A 23715-nucleotide genomic window follows, 5' to 3' on the forward strand; every position below is an offset into this window, starting at 1 on the left:
TCAGCCTAGACTCTCACAGAAAATAACTGTGCTAACTTTGCAACTTTAGGACCGGTTACAACTTGAGAGTTTCCTCACACACAGACGCAAGCAGACAGACTGTAAAGTGGTTGCATTACTCTATAAATACAGCGCATTAAAGAAATGAGTGTAAACCACACTAGACGCAACTGAGCTAATAATAAAAGGATGCTTGAGTGACACAGCAGATTATGCCAAACTGGGAAAGGGAGGGGGGGGGGCTTTAAAAAAGAATGCTGAAAAGAGAGATTCAAATAAAAATGCTATGGCGAAAGCAAACAGTAAAGCCAAAAACTAAAAAATAGAAACGATAAAACAGTCCGGGGACGTGCAGAGAAAAAGTAAAAAATGTAAGGTTGAGAGACATAGGGAAAGAGAGAGAGAAAGAGAGAGAGAGAGAGGGAGAAAGTAACCATCTGGGCCGTTTATAGCTCATGGTAGGGGGAGAGCCATCTCCTCCTGAGGGGCAGTTAAATGGCGGGGTAATTGAGCTAGTGACATGTGTTCAAGCTAACGAAACAAAAGGCAGAAGAGACAAATGAAGCATTTATTTGCACAGTGGAGGAGTGCTGGCCCTTTGGGCCCTCGGCCCCGTGTGCCACTGCTGGAGTGTATTAAAGAGTATATAGAGGGCCAGCAGATGCAAGGAGAAGAATGGTTAAGAGACTGATTATGAGTCCATCTGGGGCTGGCATTTAGTTAAGAGGGAGGACCAGGGAGGCACTCGGCTTGCTAAAGAGACGACCTCTCCAGCTGCCATCGAGAGAGAGAGAGAGAGAGAGAGAGAGAGAGAGAGAGAGAGAGACTGTAACGAATAGAAAGAAAAGGCAATCAATAATCCACAATGGCTAGGGATGAGTACAGTGACATATTTGTTTTACATTATTTTAATCCTTTTTTTTAAATAAATAAAATACATAGATTTTATATTTTTTTCTATGTATTTCATCTCTAAAACAAACTTAAAAGAAAAACTTAAAAAGCCCTCAAATAACGTGTTATTTTGTGTATGAACTACATTACATCTCTCCGCAAACACTCATATTTGCTCTCATCGTATTTGAGGAACTCATTAACTCAACATACACACAGCATTAATGAGTTAAGCAAATTGTTTGAGTAAACAGAACTCAATGCCTTAGCATTCAGCCCACTTCCACTAACACACTAGCTCTCACACACGAGCCAGCCAAAGACCAGCCAAAGAAAAACACGCTTTTTTCATTCTTCAACTTCTCTCTGTACACAGGAAACTTCATCTCCTATCATCTGCCTCCAAGACATAGCTATAGAAATGCTTAATTTATATAATATATATTTGATTTGAATCCAATCTGTCAATGTGTTGTTTTTATAAAAGTCATAAGAGAAAATAGACATTTATTCCCAGACCCCTGTTACCTGTCATTCAGAGCCGAAACATTATCTTAACCCTCGCTTCCAGCAGAGAAGGAGTTTACTCACGCAGTGACCCAGTGCTCCCATCTGACCCAGGACCAGCTCACCGGCTCTGGGGTTTAGAGCCTCAACAAACTACCTTCTCTCTACAGTGGCTTTCAATACACCCAGAGTACAGGCAGAAGTTTGGTGGCAGAAAGAGAGTCACAAAGTGATTTCAGTGGTGGATAAACAAACATACATTTAAATATTTTAAAGTAAATAAATTGTGATCATTCTGGAATATATTTCAGGCATAAATGTCTATACTCAGTATATATACCATATTAAATATTTACTATATTAAACTATACTAAAAGGGCATTTTATGCTTTTAAACAAGCCTAAAATTGTGACTTTTGTATGATTTGTTGTAGGTTATGGTTGAATTTGCTAATATTTTATGCCATACAATGAAATGTTTAAACAATATACAAATATGATCTGCTGGTTTTAATTTTAATTTACTGGGGTTTTTTTTGCCTATATAAAATTAAATGCATTATATACTTTGAAATGCATCATATTATTATTTTATTACATATATATTAATTAATTAATCTGACAGCTGTCCTTGTGTCTATTTTGTCAATATTTCATTATTAATAAACCAATTGAAATGTTTCAAAATGACAATTGAAATAAAATATATTTTTCAACGGTTTTCACTGAAAGTTAAGAAACAACTTGTTTGCTAATAATATGAGTCAAAAAAAACAGAACTTCTTGGATTAAAACTTGTAAAATAAAATTTACAATGAGTTTCACTAAAAGTTAGGATTTGTTTTTTTATATTTTAACTTTTTCTATTTATTGTTTTATGTTTATAAACTGTAACATTTCTTTTTACCACATTTTCCAAAAGGTAGTGTTCAAACTTTTGTAATTTGGATTTTTGACAGTAAAATGAGGGTGAAAGTTTTTCAGATACATTTTTAATGTGTTTCTATTAGTTAATCTAATAAATATTTAAATAATATAATATGTTTTGAATTTATGGACTTTGGAAATTAAACCCAAAGTGTCTCAAATGAGAAACCTACTTTTTTACTGGGCTCAGTGCAACATTCAAAAAACAAAAAGTCCACCTCTGCTATTTCTGCACAAACATCTTTTGAAACGGTGGAATCTGATGCTATTTCAACTTTCGCTACACTTCACAAAGGTATCCCCCCGCCCTCATCCGTCTGTCTCTCACTCCCTCTTTCTAAGCTTCTCCCAAGTTCCAGAATCACTTGAAGGAGTGAGAAGTGAAGTTCCCCGAGTTAAGTGATTGACAACGTTGTCTAGCTTTTCTCAATTAACCATCGTATTGTGTGTGTTTATAGGCTGGCCCCCGCCCCTTCGACCTCTCCTCTCTCCTCCTTTTCATCCCCTGCTCACACTAATACTTCCAGAGAGAGAGCGAGAGAGAGAGCTCTATTGGGAGAGGAGTGCCTATTCTCCTTGACCTTCCATTGCTCACTTTCTCTTTCAGCCACTTCAAACTGTCTTTGAGCGGAGTGGAGTGAAAGAGTAGAGTCCATCAGCTCTCGGGGGCCGGACCCGGGCACAACCCCAAACCCCCACTTCAAAGATGCCCTGCATTCATTAATTGTCCTTTGAATTAATATCGGAGGATCACAATGCTGGTGCCACAAGAGAAAGAAGAAGCAATGAAGCATAGCGTCGAGCATTCATTTGCAGATAAGCTAGCTACCTCGAGTGTGTGTGCGTATATGTGCGTGTGCATATGTGTGTGTGTTTTGCCTAAAGCCTCAAAAAACTTCGTGCAAAAAACTTTGAGCAATTTCTGGCTGAAGGTAAAAAGTAAAGAGAAACCAGCGTGATTTAAAGAAAAAACACACAGAAAAATCTAAAAAAAAAAAAAAAAGGTGTAAAGATGAAACTTAAAGTGTGTAAAGCATTTTATTGCAAATGAGTGCATTAATGCTCAGATCAGGTAAACTAACTTTGATTTTTTTTTAATTACTGAGATTTAAAAAAGTTAATACAGATATATGATTACTGCAGTGAAATTTATATATATGTTATATATATGCAGTTATAAAACCTTGTTGTTGATAAACCTAGAGTTTGTTCCCTGTAAACTGTGATGCTGGACAATTTAAAGTGTCTAGCTCTGAATTTTTAGAGTGAAGAGAAAGAAAGTGTTTTAAAAAGCTGTTCTGTTAAAACAGCATAAATGCACTAATTAATAATTAATGCATCACTCAGATCAGGTAAGCGCACTTCTAAAACATATAATAATGATCATGTGATTAAACTAGTAAGGGACTGAAGTTTGTACCCTGTAAACTGTGATGCTGTAATATTTAAAGTGTCAAACTTGAAGATTCTCTGAATTATTGATAATGAGTGAAAAAGGAAAAAAATATAAAATAATCTGAAGAAAAAACAAAAAATGTTTAGCAATAAGTTCTGCAAATGCAATAATGCATTAATGGCAATATCTTTAGATCAGGTTACTGCATTTCTTAAACACATAATGAAATCACCACATAAATCATTAATTGAAGCCAATATGTAAGTTGTGCAACTATGATAGAAGTGACCTAAACTTTGTTCCACGTGAACTGTGATGCCATAATGTTTATAGTGTCAAACTCAAAGGTTCTCCAAATGATCAGAGTGCGTTATCTCTGAACCATCTTCCACGAAGGCTGTAATCGCATAACACAGTGTTACGCAAAAACGCCTGGGCAGCAATGTCATGTTCAATCACGTTCAATTCCGTTACAGTCGTACAGTCCTCTTTTAATGATACGTGGAAAAGACTCTGCATGTCAACTTCGCTCTGCTTTGACGTATGGAAGATTCCACGCTCAGAGCGGAGAGATGGAGAGGAGGGAGAGGAGGGAGAGGAGGGAGAGGACAGTGGGGTGAAGGGAGGCCAGCTTACTGCTGCATCCCTTTGCCTGCAGGGCTTCAGAGTCATGACTGGGAAAAGCATTCCAGAAGGAAGAGTAGGCCCCTTGTTTATTGATAACGGAGACAGTCCTCCTTCTCTCCCTCTCTCTCTTTCTCTCTTTCTCTGTTTCTTTCTTTCTGTCTCCTCTTTCTTGTTTTTGTGCACACCACAAAAAGGGCTCTAAAAATGCATGAAGCTCAGAATAGAACTTGAACTGGGTTGGGAGAACTGTTAGACAAAGAATATAAGAAAAAATATGTATGAAGATAAATATATGTTTACATAAGGAAAAAATATCCATATATTTTTAGCTTTCTACATTTTCTAAAATTAAAATGTTGCCTCAAATGTTTCACTATAATTCTTCTAAAGATTCATGAAGCATTTACAAATAGACTTATAGACATTTTTCTAATCATTCAAAGTTATCTCAGACCTTTCCCCTTTTCCAGTCTTGCAACAGTACCTCTCTGTATTACTCCAGTGTATTAGTCTTTTTGCTGTCTTTTTTATTCATCTCTCTCTCTCTTATTCTCTCCAAGTATCTCTCTCCCACTATTGAGGGAGCTTCTTGCCAGAATAGTGGCGAGCCAGCACCCCCCGCTTTATTTACACAAACAAAGTCCTCCTCGCTTTCCTGGACAAAGGCAGCTAAATCTTTCATGTTTTGTTAGCAGTTGATTCTCTCTGTCTTCCTGGCTATTGGCCTGGGCGAGGGACAATGGCCCTGGGAGAATGGCAGCAGATTGTTGGAATGCTCCTCAATGAAACTAATTATTACATGTTGACTGCGTTCACCATGGCACGTCTGAAAGCACTAAGCTTATTCAATTGGCCTCCGCGGGACTCCCTTTCAAAAAAAAAAAAGACAGAGGAAAAAAAGAGAAAAAAAAACTTGATCCCTTTGACTGTTTGTATTTCTGAGTTTTCTTTTCTTGCCCGCCATAAATGAAAGTCTGAGAGAGCGGGGGCCAGTGCTCTTTGATGACTTTAGTTACTTTTAATTAGCTAAATGAGGCTCGAGGATTGTCCCTTTTCCCAAAGTTAATAGTATAAGAGGAAAGAGCGGATGCACTCATGCGAGCTCTTCCTTTGTGAAAAAGATTTTTATTGATTTACACATCACAACCCAGTCGGTTAGGGAAGTGAAGAGCCTTGGAAAAAAAATTCTTGCAGTAGTTTTAAAACTTTTTTAATCCTTGTGCTTTAGGTATATCTAATATAACAACAGGTGCTGGAAAAAAAACTACAAAAAACTGTTATGAACTTATTTTTTTATTTTAAGCAATACTAGAGCTAATCACTTATAGTTAATAAATTATTCTGCAAATATGCTCTATTAATTGTAAAATAAATAAATAAAATAAATACATTTCTACCATGATAAATTTCTCAATTTTGCTCCAACATAATTACGATATCCACATAAAAACAAAACAAAATAAAAAAAACAGAAAAGTATTTAAAAATCACCTTACAGAATTAAAACATGTTCCACTGCAATTTATTTTGATGTTCAGACCTTATAACAGGGGTTAAAGAGAATATCAATATAACGACGTATCATGTTATTATGTTTTGTCACGTTGTAATGATTCTCAAAAACACAGTATTGACTTTCAATTAATAGTTCACAATTATTTTTTTCTTTTTGGTGTGATGATGATTTATAAAATTGCAATAAATCAGTATGCTTACAATATTGCAATATATTGAATTGCAACCCCAGTATTATGATATTTTATTGCCCAGTTCTGGCCAAGAATTAACCCCTTTAACACAGTGCTTCTTCCTTATATGAACAATGCAACAGATTGTTCCAACAGAATCCACTTCCTCAAAAGCACCTTCAGTAAGAATGAAACTTTCACTCTGCTACAGTACTGACCAGCAACAGCAACGCTCTGCTAAGCTCAGTCTGCTAGCCCGCTGCCCCGGCTTTTCCCAGACAAATAAATCTGTGGGCGCTCGCTTTGATCTCAGCACTTAAAGAGGCCCAACAATAGGTTTTGAGGAGTGGGGGCCCCGGGGGCCAACAAGGCCTTCTTACCGACAACTATAGACTCAGCAAACACCTACTTAATCAATATTTGGTCAGAAACACTCCCTCTTGATACGGAAAACACCCTTTTCAGATTTTAATTGAGCGCTGTAAAAGAGGAGAAGAAGCGAGCAGAAGGCTGACGGACAGAGACAGCAGAGTGAAATACTGCTGAGAGTCAAGCTGCAGTAAATAAACTGAAAAGACAAAAAGGGCTGGGGAGGGGGGGTTTCAAGGGGGGACGGACTTTACAGTGTGTCAATAGAGATCAGGACACAGTGGAAGAGAAGAGCGCTCCACTTTTTATGATGTGCTCACATTTGCATGAGGACAAAAGGCTGAGTCAATTGTTTGTTTGTTGGTCAGTCGGATAAAAACATACAATGAAACTTTCCTTTTCTATTCAGATTCGTACAACTGTTGCTGCTATTACTATTCGGAGGGGAGGAGAGTAGCCTTAAGCCATCCTTCAGTCAAGGTGCTGCTCATTCAGTGAAACTGTGGCTCTTGAAGAAGGCAATGTACTGTATGTATGAGTAAAACTACTGAAGTACTGACTTTTCCATAGAACTAGAGTGGAACCACCAGCATGTATGTTCAGCACGTATCAACACTTTTTTTTAATTTTTTTGACATTTTTTCTGGGATCTTTTTAGGGTTAGTTAAAATTAAAATGATACAGATTAAATGTGTGTGAGAGATATGTAAGCAACATTGCAGGAGTCCACGTTAGTCCAAGGTGTCATAATACTTACATTATTGATGTATTATATATGTATTGTACAATATATGGTCATAACCTCAATCATTTTTGCGGGTTGTAGTATTCTTGTGTCTATTGCGTTTACTTAGTGATATAATCCTATTAACACAAATGAGCTGATGTTTTATTTAGTTTAAGGCTTTAATGTATTTATGTTGTCTTTATTTATGTTATTTAAACATTCTATTCCAATACTTGTGTCTGAAAATTTGTCTTAAAAAATTTGTCTTAAATGATCTTAAAATCAAAAAATCTAAAAAAAAAATAAAAAAAACTTTTCAGACAACATATCATCAAAAGAGAACTTTCACAAAGTAAATATTATTAATATTACTCCAAAGTACAATTCTATTTAAAAACATTTTAATAAGACCTTCTGTAATTGTCAGTACCACTTAAATATTTGTATTCAAATAAATTAAAGCTTCACAATTTAAGCTAACTGTAAACTGTAAACTGTAACTGTAAAAGACTTTTTAGACTTTTAGACCCTAATTAATCAATACATCTCAAGAGTATTTTTTTTATTGCCCACTAATTAATTATAGCCAGCATCACAACATGTAAACATCCCCAAACAAAATCAATCAACAAGCAATAACATCCTCCACCTTTGTATCTAAGAGCAAACAGCTCTGGGCCAGGATTCACTGCTCTATAGCTCTATTCTCCAGAGGACCAGAACACCAGTGTGTGTTCCCAGTTTGGAAACTCCCCATCGGCCCTCTCGCGAACTGCTATCAGCTCTGTATCCGAAAAGGAGAACATATCGAAGGTGGGTTGTTAAACTAATTGTGAAAAGAGAGAGAAGAGAGAGAGCGCCCTAGGCAGGGAGGAAGGGGGCGGGTTTGGGGGGTAGAGGGGGGTGAGATGAAAGTGCAGCCGAATAAAGGGCTCAGTTTAATCTACTGCAGGGGTTTTCTTCATCATGGCTCAGGGTAACGTGGGCTGCTTCGGTGCAGTGGCCTGATGGCCAGAGAAAACTTGAGAGATTGAGGAGTTGGAGGTTAGAACAACTCAAGCTCTGGATCAGCTGCAGAGTTTAAACACTGTGACTATTAACAGAGACTATTCTAAAACACTGTGTTTTTTTCCGAGTTCAGCTAATGCTGACATGTGAGTTATTTTTCAATGAGCCACTAGTTGGATCCTGGTTATGCCACTACCATAAGTGGCTCGGATTCTGAGAGAACACAACTACCCTGGCTTTTCACACTGTGTAGGATTGCCCTCTCTCTTCTACATCACTTTATGCAATATCAGTGATGCAATTTAAGTTCTCCTCCGAGCGTGTTAAGCTTTCTAATAGTGCTGCATTAGTGGAATGCAGTGGCAAGTAGAAAAGGCACTTGTTAGTTTTCACCCCCCTCGCACTGATAGCATGATGAAAAAGAGTCTTTTTTGTTGCCATTCCTCTCAGTGCTTCTTGTTAGGGGCTTGAGACCTAAAACAAACATTTTATTGTAAACTCCACCTATTACCAGTGTTTTAGGTATTATGGGACGTATGGGCCATGTATTTAATATTTTGGGCATAAAATATTTTTATAAATAGTCTTTTTAGAGTTATTATTTAATACAAAATCATAAATGAAAAGAAATTAAAATCAGAATAACTTTGTAAATGTAAAATATGCTATATGTAATATATTCTTATGTTAATGTAATATACTTAATTTATTAGTTCAGCCATTAATGACAACAGTTTTCAACATGTCTGTTTATCAACAAGTGTTAGCTAGAATTGCAAGCTGATCTCAGATGAGTCCTGTGTGCTATCACAGGCCTGACCTGTTTCCAATAGACTATATTTTAGGAATTATGAGGCTTTGAGTGTTATATAAATATTTTAGTCTTTCATATAATTAGCTTGTTTTCAGTATTTTCCTGCAGATTTTTTTATTCACCAAATAAAATTACAATTAATTTGGAATATCCTCTGAAAACGTCCCCTACTTGATACTAATACATTAATCTCAAAGGAATACAGTCAAGAGCTCCTGGGTTTATTAATCACCATGTATAGCACTAAATAAGATAATATTACAAAGCACATTTTTAAAAAAGTATTTTACTAAATAAATGATACTGAAAATTAAGATGCTTAATTTCAGACATGAATATGTAAAATCATGTTTATGTTCAAATTTTCTCTCGTGTTATTACTCTATTATATGGTTAAACATTAAATAAGTTTTTGTTGCCATGACGTTTTGGGGCTTGTGGGCCTAAATCAAACATGTTAATATGTATTTGCTTAGTATAACCTGTTTTGGCACTGATTATCACAAGTATTGATTATTGGGTATTATGGGAGTGTGTGCCAGGTGTGGGACACACATTTAACATTTTTGGATTTACTGCAATTAGAATTACATTAAAATTGGAAACTTCTTAGTGCACTTAAAAATACTGCTTTGTATTGACACGAATTTAATTAATTAATGTGCAGCCAATCGTTACAGTTGTATACGATATTTGTTTTTAGTGTAATTCTTTGTTTCTTGTTCCTAAACCTGCTAATAAAGGTAAACCGCCCCTCAACAGTCTTCAACGGGTCTTCTGATCAACAAGTGTTAGCTGGAGTTAGGAGCTGGTCTCGGGTTAGTGCTGCGCGCTCGTATTGTGCCACTGGGATGTGAATGGCGATTTTAGCTTTTAGTATAAGAAGAATTAGAGAAGAAGTCTCCATGGAGATATTTTGCAGATGAAAATGCTTCTCTAAAGCCGCTCTTTTTCTTGAATAATTCATCTCTCATTGACCGTCCATAATGTTTCTCTGTGCGCCTTTTGTTGCCCCGTTTTCTGCCCCCTTTCTCTCGCGCGGAGTCGCTGCAGCGCGAGGCTCTTTTGTGCGTCATGGACTCGCGCGCTTTTGTCTCCCAAGTTCATCCGCGAGTCGCGCGATTGTGAGCCGCTTTTAGCGCGAGCCATTGCTGGACAAATGTTTGGTTAGTGTTTGGTTGAGCGCATTCACGCGCACTCACTCACTCACACACATACACACACAGAAGCTGCAGTGGTAACCTGCAGCATTGGCACTAGCAACCAGTAAGCAGCTCGATCAAGATTTCTTCGAACTTCTATATACAGTGTGTTCAGGCTAGTCACATTGAATTCAGATTAAAATGACCCAGTTATAGACTTTGGAAACACGTGTAAAACGGAGTGCCTCCCCAACCACTTGCACTCTACAGGTGCACATACAATACTAACTAGACAAGAAAAAGCAAAAACAAAATCAACCTGTCAATTACTGCATGTTCATTACTGTAACATCCATTTCTGAAGCTGTTTTAAAAATAATGTGAAAAAAAAAGATAAAGAAAATGTGTTCACGTTTTCTGCAATAATCCGAACACAATTTGAACTCAACTACTTAAAGGCTATCTATTCCACTAAACACCGGTAGTTCATCCATTATACTACTAAAAAAAATAATAATAATATTATTAAATATTAATAATATTAAAATATAAACAGAATCCAGACAGTTGTATTAAAAACACTGGTTGCATTGTCAGATCACACCGCTGTACTTGCAAACACAGTACTACATACAGGTTCTACCCAAAGAAAGTGAGGAACAAAGAAATTCAGTACAACTCACATCTGTCTCCCAAAATGCCATCTATGCTGTGTTTTGCTCTCCTTTCGTTCTCTTCCATTTCCCTCTTTTCGATCTCATCGTCGTCCTCCTCGTCTTCTCCATTCGCGCCAAATTTACAGCGCATTATGCGGCTGATGGAGCTTACTATAGTAGGACAAAATACAGTAATAATACATCCGTTAAACTGAACCTTTCTCTTAAGAAAGAGCGGTAAACTGTTTAAAAATTGCTATTCTGTAACTACCAATTTTGAACAGCTTGCCAATTAATTTAGTTATTTACTTACTTAATTAAAAAAATAACATACTTTCAGTTTTGTTTTTTTACTTAATGTTCTGCATTTTATCTAAATTTTAAATCGGTAATGTTAAGCAGATGCCCACTGGGATGTTTAGCTCTCTCAGCAGGATTTCCCTATAGAAAACCTTTTAGTGTATTATTAAATTTGTGTTAAATTGTGCACGACCTACATACTATATCAAATTGTTTTATTTTTATACCTATAACGTGTAATTTTATATATATATATAATAAAATATATATATATATAATTTTTAAAACTCATAGGAAAGGAAGGAAAATTGTGAACCGGTTAAGAAGCGGGTAAAAAAGAAGTGTGTGTTACCTGAGGGCACAGTGTTTCTGTCACACACTCCATCCTTCAGCAGCTTGTCCCGGATCTCCCAGCTGAACATGCCCGGGTTCTCCCGCTTGTACTCCTCGATCTTTTTGTCCAGGTCGGGACTGGAGTTTTGCTGTAAAAAAAGAAACATCATAAGAAGGAAAAGGTCAGTTTCAGAAACTGGGTGAAAAAAGGTAAAACAGTTCTACACTTTAACTTTCTGCATCTAAATATTCAAAACAAATAAAGAGTATAATAACATAATAACAATAATAATAATAATAATAATAATAATAATAATAATAATAATAATAATACACTGTAGTTATTATTTTATTTTTATAATTTACACATTTTGTATTATTTTTTTATTTCTAAACTAATAAATGAACGGTTGTTTATTTTATATTTTAAAATGTATGTTGTTAAAATAATTTTGTATCGCAATTATTTGTTAAATAAATAAATAACGCAAGCTCTTCCAAAATGATGATTAATTATTGTATTTATTTTTTACTTAAATACTGCCAAAATACTTAAAGTAATAAAAAAAAGTTTAAAATAATTAACGCATAACATGTTACATTTCAATATTATTATAACAGATACATTAATAACACAATAATTCAATAGATAGATAGATAGATAGATAGATAGATAGATAGATAGATAGATAGATAGATAGATAGATAGATAGATAGATAGATAGATAGATAGATAGATAGATAGATAGATTTAGTGTTAATGTTATGACTGTATAACCTAATTTGAGTATTAGATAAAAATACTGGTAGACAGCAAGTTCAGTGTTTCTAAAGAAAACATGGCAGGTTTTTGGTGATATATATTTTTCCACGTCCTCAGGGCTGAGTTAACGAATGCAGTGTTGAATAAACTCTTACAGTGCTGAATGAACTCTCACAGCATTCATTTGTGCCCAGCTGGACTTAAACGGACGCTGCAGGTGTTCATTCAGCACTGGGGGCATTAATTCAGCACTGGGCATTTAGTTGTGCACGTGCATTATTAAACAGTGACTCGCCGTCTTTTAGCACCCTGACCGTTACAGCAGGACAGCGGGCTGAACTTGGAGGACAGGGTATCAGTCCTCCAGAGCTCACACACGGCCTGACTCAACCCTGCGCCGCAGTACCTTGGGCTTGCTGCCCCCGATAGCTCCTGGTCTAATGGATCCGGTCTCCTGGTAGCGGCACAGGATCTTGGAGACGCAGCCGTGAGACACACGCAGCTGGCGAGAGATGACACAGGGCCTGATGCCGTGGTGCGCCATCTCCACGATCTTGTGGCGGATGTGATTGGGCAGTGGGCGCCCGTTGATGAACACGCCGCCGAGTTGGTTTACACGACCCTGTCCTAACGGCGTGGAAACTGTAAGAAAAAAAACATTGTTAGTATACAGATATCTTTAATATAGACTCTCGTAATAATACGTTGTAAACAATGTGCAACAACATGAAAACTAATGAAAAAAGGAATGATAAACAAAATTGCATATGCTGTATTTATTTTGTTTTTAACATCAGTATTAATAGTAGTATCATTAAAGAAATGTAATACTAATAATAATACTACTTCTAATAAAAATAACAGTGCCTTGGCACTTCCTACTTGGACCCCTAATAGCAACGTCATTGCTGACATGCAAAAATCCAAAACATCCAAAATATCACATTTACAGAAGAAGAAAGAAAATAACTTTCAACAGAAGTAAACGTAAAACATATTTAATTTCATATTTAATTCAGATCATTTTCATTGGGTCATTTCCCATGAAATTGTAACACATTGTAAGGAAGAATTGCCAGTTTCAACGTTATAAAAAATGGAAAATGGAGGTACATTTTTTGTGTGACAGCGACGATATGCTTGTAAACTATTGTTGAACGTTTGTCAAACTGTAACCTGTTGCTGGCACCCGTTGTCTTCATTTTACTAAAATATTTTCTAAGTTAAGTTGCAATCATTGCATTATAGGCCTGCATTATTTACTTTATTGTATATGCACTTGCATAAACACATCCTTAAAAGAACAATACATTATTTCAACGAAATCAAACAGTCTGTCAGGACATTACCAGAACTTTTTCGCGGGCATTCAAACGATTATCCTTTAATTCTGACAGTCACAAGACTAAAGGCTTTGGCCCTTAGCGATGAATCTCTATTACACTGTAAACACACAGCAGTCAAACCCCCTCTAACAGCGAGAAGTTACTTTTACTGTGCTAAATAATGTGTGTCCATTTGCACTCGTATAATGGCTGTAGATGTTTAGCGTCAGTGTTCAGCATCTGGTGCTTTGCTGAGGCGTTACTAAAATACCTGTTAGTCTAAATGAAAGGTGTATAGTTTACAGGGTCTGAGGCTTTCAAAACAAGTGGTGCTGCTTCCTCCTACCTTCTAGAGAGTAGCCTCCTCTTGGATAGTTCTGGGGTGGCGTGGGGCGCATCATCCGGGGAATGCCCCCTGCTAAGGCGGCCATAACTCTTGTTTTTCACTCTTCGCACGCTGAAAAAGCGACAAAGAGTGAACTTTATCTAGAAGATGAGTGTGTAAATGCTCCACTTGTGGCTCAGGCTAATGCTGTTTTATCTCTCCAGTTAGCCTGAAGACGTTCCAGAAAGTGTCACTTTCCCTGAAAGTCAACTTCGACGCACACAAAAACATACACACACACACTAGAGACGCAAATCCTCCTCAATGATATGTAAAATAATATCCAAGATAGAAAACTGCTGGAAGAATATCAGAAGTCTGGTCGCTCTTCGCTCTTGTTGACACGTCTGTCGCTGGGTTTGACTCCGCCGCTCAGACCCTAAAACATTTTATCAGTTGTTGAGTTGTAGCGTCCTCCGGCGCGTCGAGCCAGCTGATTGGTCGACAGAAGGAGCCAGAGAAGCGCTCTGATTGGTCCACCGGTAGAAAGTTGCTTGACCTCGAGGGTTCAAGGCGATGTTGCTGTGATTTTGAGTAAACTCTAGCAAGACAAAACGAAAGATTCTGGTTTACTCGTGGAGAAAACCACTCCAGCTTTCTCTTTTTCCTGCTCCGTCTTTCAAAAAGAAATTTACGAAAGTGTCTTGTTTGTGAAATTGGATGAATTTCAATACTAACAGATGATAGTTTCCCCTAACAAAACTCTCCATTTAGCACAACAACATCCAGACGGATACTGAGGGGCGCAAAAAAACAGCAAGTTGTGGTGGTTACGACGGCTGTGGCTCGGTTTTTGTCGTGTTTAGAAAGTGCTTAGCTGCTGAAAGGGGCAGGAGTGGAGGGTCTCAGCAGGGTATGACGCCGAGAGAGCCGTAAAAAGTGTCTGTGAAAAAAAGGATGCGATTGTGAAGAGCCCTTATTTATAACTCTGTGACATTCAGTAGGCCCATACACCTCTCACTCTTTCATGCGTTCTTTGTATCTTGGAATTACTCAGCTTATACTACTCATACAGTCCTCTCTCCCTTTTCTCTCTCTCTCTTTCTGTTCTCCTTTTATATTTCAGTTACTCTGTTTACACATACAACTTTATTTAATTATTTAAGTCTTATTATTTAAGTCTTTCTGCGTATATACTGCATATATCCCGTTTTCCTCATTTTTCTCACTCAGTTTATTGAATTCAGAAAAAAATCACTTCAGTCATTTAATTCATGAGACTCTCTTTTTTCTTTTTGTTACTCCTTAGTCTCTTTCTCTCAATGTCTTTCTCTCACTTTCTCTGTGTCTTTGTATCTTTCAGTTACTCGTCTACTCATACAACTCTCACTCCCTCTCTCGCTTTTTCTTTCCGTTTAGTTCCTCTCTTTTGTAGGAGCTCATTGAGGCCCTCACGTCAGTCAAGTGGTCTCTGTTCATTCAAAGCCCCTCGATCGATCACTAGACTGGAAGAGTGCTATCACACAAAACAATGCTTGGCTTTTTTCTCTACTTAATCACAAAGACTACTGCAGCACGGGATCACTCACACACCCCGCGCCACTGTATACACACTTTTTAGAGTAAAGAATACCTAAGGGGGTGGGTGCACCTGTAAGATCTGTAAATTACAAGTGATTAAAATCTATCTATCTATCTATCTATCTATCTATCTATCTATCTATCTATCTATCTATCTATCTATCTATCTAGTTTCTAGCTAGCTAGCCAGCTAACTTGCAGGCTGGCTATCTATCTATCTATCCTAATGTGACAAATCCGCCGGCTGTCATTCTCGCTATTCCTAGGAGGGTCTCGCGCGGACCGTTAGAGCGGCTCGTGCTCTCCGGGGACCTAAAGGCTAAGCTGCACGGCCCGTTCAGTTCTCTCTCTCTCTTTCTCTTTCTCTCTCTCTCTCTCTCTCTCTCTCTCTCTCTCTCTCTCTCTCTCACGCACATGCACACACAAACACACACACACTTGTAGTGCGCGCGCCGGTCCCAGGTGCTCTATAAACGGATTAGCACTGCTCTACAGCACTTAATACCGCACACTGTAACACACCTCATCATCTCTTCATGCCCGGCCAATGCACCGCTATGGAGACCTAAAACGTGTATCGGAACATATTGATTGTTTAATTAAATGACTGAATACCTAAACAAACAAGTAAATAAATAAGGAAGATTTCAGCAATGCATCATTGGTTAATTTAGGATTTCTGTGAATTACTGAAGTGGAATAATAAGCAACTGAAATATCATATTTTTTAAGTAACGTATGAGCCATGTTAATTAGCGTAATAATAATTTATTTATTGTATTGTTAGCCTCATTATTTTTCTTCTTCTTCTTCTTCTTCTTCTTCTTCTTCTTCTTCTTCTTCTTCTATTAATAATAATTAATATCATTATGACTATTGCTGTTGTTATTACTGTCATCATAACGGTTTTTTTAATGGTATACTCTGCTCCATCAGTTCGCTTTAAATAAATGCGCGGCTCCACCAAAAATCCTCGGAAGGGACGCTGAGAGCAAACGGAACAGCAGCAAAAGATGGAAATGAGGTCTCCATTAAGCGCTCATTCGCTCCATTAACATCTCTGGCTCTTTGTGGACGTGAAAAGAAACTTCAAATGTTGTGTTACCGCAGGGCCGAGGGGACAAAGGCGCACGAGGGGGACGGAGGGAGAGCACACGGGAGGCCATTCACGTGCTAACGGAGGACTTGTTCTTATTCTAACACCAAACTTCACAGGAGATAACTTCAGAGGGGAGCTCGCGATGCTACACTAATTCAATATAAGGTGCATCCGGGACCTTAAGGGGTTCGCCGTTACAATCTTGCGCTTGTCAGTTTGCTTCAGTGATTCAGTGCAAGTAGGCCTGCCTGAAAGTCTATGCGGCCAAATAAGACATTTAGTAATATACCCTTAGTCATTAACACGTTTAAGGTGTGCTTATATTAGTACATTATTAGAGTTAACAGTGACTGATGTCAACGCAAACTAGCACATTTTTCCAACTGAACGAAGAAAACCTTAGAATCAAATGCTCAAAGTATTTTAAGAGAAATGAAAAATACTAAATATACATACATGCAATATACAAAAATACTAAATATACATACTCTGATTAAAGCATTCAGCTACTGTATGTTGCTGAGCACAGTACCATTGCTGGCACAGATGTGCAAATGCACACACAAAGCATGTCTCTCTAGAGCATAAACATGAACCGATTGGCACCATGCCTAATGCCAGGCATGGGCTAGAGGGGTACAAATTCCCCCAGCATTTAGCTATGGAACAGTGGAACTGTTTTCACTGGTGGGTAAATGCCTCATCCAATATTTTTGAGATGAGTTGGTAAGTTTGGGATAAGATGAATAGTCTGAATTCTCTTTTTTGTAAAAAAAAAAAAAAAAATCTACTCAAATAAAATCAAATCCTCACAGCAATGCATCATAATAAAGTACAAAGCCTTTTCTGGACCACAAAGACAGTTTTTCCCAAGAAAAGCCCCAATATTTTGGCAGTATAGTGTAACATTATCTGGTTTTTCAACATATCATCATATTTTGCCACATGGCATATCACCAAGCACACTGTCCTATTTCTAACACACCATCCCATATTATTTAACACACTGTCCAATATTTCCTAGCACACTGTTCCACTGTCCCATTTAACCCAACACACTGCACCATATTACCTAACACAAATTATCTAACACATTTTCCCATATGTAATAAAGTGTCATATTAAACCTAACCTTTCTACATTACCTAACACTGTACAATAACACTGTAAATTACTATATAACGTCCCATAATACCTAACACACTGAGCCACAATATCAGATTACCTAGCACATGGTGCCACATTAATTAACAAACTGTTCCATATTACTTGATGCACTGTTCCATTTTGCCTAACACACTGTCACAAAATGAGTATATGCCTACTAATTCCTAACATACTATCTCACAGTGCCTAACACAGTACCCCATCTGATATCTGATATCCAATAGCATTTTTCTGGATTACATAAAATAGGATTTGTTAAAGGAATAGATAATAGGCCTACAACAACTTTTTAAAACTTAAAATGAGGTCACTGAGATACTGACATTAAGTTTTGAGAACTATCACTAAAATACATTTAGAGAACAATCACTACAATCACTTATAATACCAAATATAATTGCAAATAAACATATTTGGCATCTTAACTTGCAAGAATAAAAAGGATATGGTCAAAAGCAATGGGTATGTGGAATACGCTTTAATTGTGTATAGTATGAAACTGTAAAAGCCATCAAATATGTATATATACATATATAATAACGGTGTACTGCAGGTGTTTGGTGAGTATGTATGTGTGCGCAAATTAGCTTGGATGAGATAAACATGCCGTAATAGCCTAATTTCCTGAACTTTGCTCGAACATGAAACTGGATGTTTGAGAGCAGAATTTCTTGTATATTTACTGCAGCGTTTTAAAAGCCCAATAAACACTGCTTATGATGTTTTGAGGCAGGTCAGATCGGCTGAGGGAGCAGAGCGGGTTTAGCTGTAACTCAACTCCGTCCTAAACTGAGGGGGAAATAGTGCTGGAGAGGCCGTTTGATTGCGCTTAAAGGGACACTGGATATCCATGTCAAATCAATTCTCGAGTGAAAAATCCCAGTCAGAAATTTTCTCCGTCAGTGGGAGAAAAAAAACATCATAAATAAAGAAGCGAATGTCACATTGGAGACGAAGGCAGAAACGCGACGGGTTCACTTGAATCTAAACCAAAATAACCCCTGGGATGCTGGAAAGACTTTATTAAATTCGAGCTTTTTGGGCCTCTGCAGCGTGGACATGCAAAACAGATCAGTGCGGCTCTGGACGCGGCAGATTAGCCAAACAGCAACAGACTGCTGACCTCGGGAAGCTGGCCTTATTTATATTCACATTCAGAGCTGCAGATTTTTAACGTTTAATCGTCTAAAACGCAGTGTAATGCTATGCTATCGTTAGGGGTCCCAGCACTGATGCTGCTGAAGCCCTGTTTGGAACTGGTGAGGCGTATCACACAACTTTCCCCACCAGTCCTCTGACTTCCGCAGCTAGTTATTTCAGGAGACTTTTATATAATCGCCATACCCTTCAGTAATTATTTCCCACACTGTGAAAATCAGTGTTGGTCTAACACTAACGTGACACTAACGTGACGGGATGCTTTCTGGAAAGTTTCCAGTGAACTCTTGCAGGCGATGCCATTATCCCAGCTACAGCTCGCCTGCTGTTTGCTTTTCATGGTAAGTAAATGTTGCCCGCTGATGTTTAGGTTTGTCAGTGTGTCAGGGCAGACAGTCTGTGACACCTAATTTATTTAGCCTATTAATTATTGTTGTTATTGTAGTTATAATCAAAATTAAATCTAAAATCTAAGAAGAAAAATAATCCAAAAACTACATTTTACATTTATTTTATTATTATTATTATTATTATTATTATTATTATTATTATTATTATTATTATTATTATTATACAAGTTATTCGTTATAATTGTATAAAATTCTATAATGCCCAAACAATTAATAAAAAGCATACACACATTATAATATATTTATACTATATGGTTGTCACCGTTAGTTCTGTAACTAATGTATTATTGTACATTTATTATATTATTATAAACTTATGATATTAATATTAGTAATAATAATAACATTGCGTGTCTTATTTCAGTGTTATTATTGTTTTTTGTTTCGGACCTAATACTTTTTACTTTACATACTAAAATATGTATACTACAGTAATATTTATACAATATTATTATTATTATTATTATTATTATTATTATTATTATTATCACTGCTGTTTAAAGTTCTCACAGCAGGTCTAAATAAATGTAATAGCTTGGCTACTTCATCGCTGTGTTTAGTGTCTCTTGCAACGTGCGTGTCAGACCCAGCCTCTGCGATTTACCAATTAGCTGTACCTTCATATCAACAGCCTCTTAAATGAAGTGCAAACTGTGCGTTTGATGGTTTTAATCACATGTTACTTATGAATGTAGCTTAACTGTTTTGAGATCCTTATAGCCCACTGACACCGGTATTCAAAGGAAATTAAGAAAGAAAGAGGCTTTTGCAGTTTAAAGCTGGAGCGTTTGTTGTGCGCGGCCCGCGGGGCATGGAGATGGTGGGGGAACCTGGAGTTTATTGCCCCCGTGGTGAACCTTGGCCCCGGGGCTGGAAGCTCGGTGTTGCCCCTTTACGGGGAGGCAGAGGGCCCTGAGGTAGCGGTGGCTTCCAGCAGAGCTCTCCTCAACAGGTGGTGGACATCAGAGGTGGTCGAGCTGGTGTGGACTGTACGAGAATTTTTACGATTATTTTTTTCATACCTTTTCAAAACTTATTTGGGCCAGTGCGCTTGAACTATAGGAATTATTTGGTTCTGCTGTTAATTAAGGCAATGTTTTTACATTTGATACATAAATTATATGTAACCAGTCACCTGCGCAACATCGAGTTAAAAAAGCCTAAAAAGCGATTCATAATGTAAACAAATGGTAGGCTATATTTCCACAACTTTTTTTTTTACAACTAAAACATGATACTTCCGACACTATGAGTCTCTGCAGCCGGTGGAGTTAACTTTCTCGGATTTAAAACGATTAAACTAAACAAACGGCGTGATTTGGTTTTAGAAAACAGCCTCATTTTCAAACCAGCCCTTTGTGGCTGTAATTGGTTCGAAACATCTGGCTGATATAAAAAAAAGGTCTAAGACAAATGCACAAGCTACGTTGTCTAATTAAGTGTATTGAGTGTATATACAAATATAATGTAAGTTACGCAATGCACAGAGAAGAAAGAAAAGCATTGCGGCAAATTTTTCGGTTGGAATTTTGTCACTAGTTCTTTACATAGTGTCAAAGTGCCATGATGAATGGACCAATAGAATAGTTGACATATATAGCTCTGGAAAAAAAGAGACCATTTCAGTTTCTAAATCAGTTTTTTTCTGATTTTGATATTTATAGATTTATGTTTGAGTAAAATGAACATTGTTCATTTATTCTATAAACTACGGACAACATTTCTCCCAAATTCCAAACAAAAATATTGTCATTTAGAGCATTTAATTACAGAAAATGAAAAATGGTTAAAATAAAACAAAAAAGATGCAGAGCTTTCAGACCTTAAATAATGCAAAGAAAAGAAGTTCATATTCATAAAGTTTTCAGAGTTCAGAAATCAATATTTGGTAGAATAACCATGTTTTTTAATCACAGTTTTCATGCGTATTGACATGTTCTCCTCCAACAGTCTTACACACTGATTTTGGATAACTTTATGCCACTCCTGGTGCAAAAAGCTATTCAAGCTGTCTAATAGCTTATGATCTTCCATCAAGTTTTCAATTTGGTAAAATTAAGGAAACGCATTTTTAAAGTGGTATATATATATATATATATATATATATATATATATATATATATATATATATATATATATATATATATTATTTTTATTATTTTATTTTTAAAATAAAATTCTAATTTAATTGTAAGTTAATAATTTACAAAGTTTTCGGCGCATGTCTATGTTGTCTGGACGGTAAACGTTAATACCTGTGTACATAACAGCGTGTCTCGTTCTGTTTGGCTGGAAAATGTTATGGTAAAGGATTGGCTATAAGTAGCTCTTTAGAAAACATTTGAAAACTTTTTAAGTTGCTTCTAAGAATTCAATAATTTAAAACCATTGTTTAACACAATGTTGTTGTTAGTCTCAGAATCTTTTGTTACAATTATATCAAAGTTGTTGTTTCTCTAACATTTCTATTGTAAACTGCTGTTTAAGTTATTATTAATTGATAGTTTGAGTCAGGTGTGATGAGAAGACCAGCAGAACCGCTGACAACATGCCGAATGCACTAATGGTAGCTATATAAATGATTGAATGTACACTCTAAACAAAACAATTGTTCTAATGAGTATTTCAAAATTGGTATTTGACATTTAAATAATAGTGAAATGATTTTGGTACTCTTGGTACAAAAACTATTGAGAACTATATTGAAAAATATTGAAAACATTTCTCTTTTTTTTGCTCAATGTAATACATCGTTTAACTGGTGTTATTCAGGCTACACTCAGTGTATATTTTTCAGTGCAGAAGTATCATCAGCTCAGGTGTGCATAGCTGAATGTTTTTGGAAGACTGGAAAACAAGGCTGGTGTAAACTTTTCAGCAGACCACTTGTTGCAGTGTCCACCAGAGGGCGCTTATGGATTCCTATACATTTTTCCCATATGCTTCCACAGTTTTACTATCCTGGGGCTTTATGATGAAGAATTGAGAATAAGCTAAATTAACTCCACACTTTAATGTGGCAATTTAGAAAAATTACAAATTTAAAGCACCTTTTATAGTGTAGCAAAACTGTGCCAACTTTGCCAACTTAACCCTACATAGTACTAAAACACAGATATGTCTTTAGTGAACGAGATACATACATCAATATATACATACAAAGAACATCATGTATTTTGCTGTATAACTGTTCAAACTGGTTGGAAAAATATATGAATTTAAATACAACTAGCTCCAGCTTGTTTTAAAAAACTACCTCCTGCCCTCACAACTGCTTTTTTACTTCACATTGTACTTTGGGATTACAGTGTACGAGTAACCAAACTCAAAGTCTAATGGTTTCTGAGCATGTGCCTTGTACATTTGAGTGTACTTATTAGTAACAGTTGTTATGTGTTCTACGTGTTACGTATTCAAAAACTAGTTAGTATTAGTAGACAACAGGAATGCATCCATATTTCACTTTATAGCAACAATAAAAAATCGACTGGTTCTGAGAAGCCATTTGAGTATACTTTTGTATCCACTTTTGTCTGTACTACATTCTTATAATTAGTATGCAATTTGGGACTAATTTCAATTCATAACAAGACAACAAAGAGCCAAGGGAGACGTGCAACTTATTCATCTGGTAAACAGATTTACTGCAGTGCACAAATTAATACACATTTTCAATACTGTGATTTTTCTCTTCAGTCACATGGGTACCAACCCTAAACTAATCCCATATAGTGCTAAAACATACTCACACATACATAGATATACATACATAGATATAGTACTTTGAAAAAAGTGTAAGGAAATTAATCTATTATTTGATGCATTTTGTGTAATAAAATCAAAAGAAAAGGATTGCTGAAGCATGCTCATCATTTAACAAGTTTCTTCAAAATCTGAATCTTAAAAAACATTTATTTTCCACTATACAGATGTCTGTTTTATGTTACGTTCTCTTTATTTCTAGACATTTAATATTTAGCCCCCAATCCCTTGTTTAGTTTATAGACCTATAGGTTAGTCTCTTTGTTTTTTGTTTTTTTTTTGTTAAGTACATTTGATACAAAATGACAGCTGTGGACTAAAGTAATTCTTTGTAATTTTACATGAAAGATATTTCTACTGTTTTGTAGATATGTCTTATTTGTTTGTTTGCCTTTTTTGCAAATACTTTTTTATTTGTAAAAACATGCAATACTGCATTGCCACTTTATATTTTATGTATGATTTGAATCTCATACATTATATTAATGAGAAAATGCACAATTCGACAATTTAGGTAATTGCATTATTTAGGAAACACTAATCATAGCTGTTTTTGCATTTTTAGAATATTATATATGTATATATTTTTTTTTCAACTTTCACACTGTTTACTAGATATCAACATAATGCAAATGGTTGATTTTTTGTGCTTGAAAACAACTTTTTGACATTTTTCTAATGTGTCATAAATAGTGACCATCTAGTAGTCCAAGTACTTGTTGGAAAGGGTGCCATTA

At 36.3% G+C, this 23715-nt stretch overlaps 1 protein-coding gene across 3 annotated transcripts in view; it reads right to left on the reverse strand.

Annotated features, from left to right (window-relative positions):
• The window catches only part of pax3a (paired box 3a), a 38022-nt gene extending 23623 nt beyond the window's left edge, over positions 1 to 14399 (reverse strand). For 2 of the 3 annotated variants that reach the window (XM_022678996.2, XM_022678997.2), the window contains exons 1-4: positions 13823 to 14263; positions 12558 to 12793; positions 11408 to 11537; positions 10783 to 10926 (exon numbers count right to left, since the gene is read on the reverse strand). In XM_022678996.2, coding sequence (XP_022534717.1) covers positions 10783 to 10926; positions 11408 to 11537; positions 12558 to 12793; positions 13823 to 13907 — 595 coding nt within the window. In that variant the 5' untranslated portion in view covers positions 13908 to 14263. Of the gene's footprint in view, positions 1 to 10782; positions 10927 to 11407; positions 11538 to 12557; positions 12794 to 13822 lie in introns of all 3 variants that reach the window. The other variant, XM_022679000.2, reaches the window with a different exon arrangement.
• Positions 14400 to 23715: the final 9316 nt, after the last annotated feature.

This window comes from Astyanax mexicanus, chromosome 4 (assembly GCF_023375975.1).
Source record: "Astyanax mexicanus isolate ESR-SI-001 chromosome 4, AstMex3_surface, whole genome shotgun sequence".
Taxonomy (NCBI): domain Eukaryota; kingdom Metazoa; phylum Chordata; class Actinopteri; order Characiformes; family Acestrorhamphidae; genus Astyanax; species Astyanax mexicanus.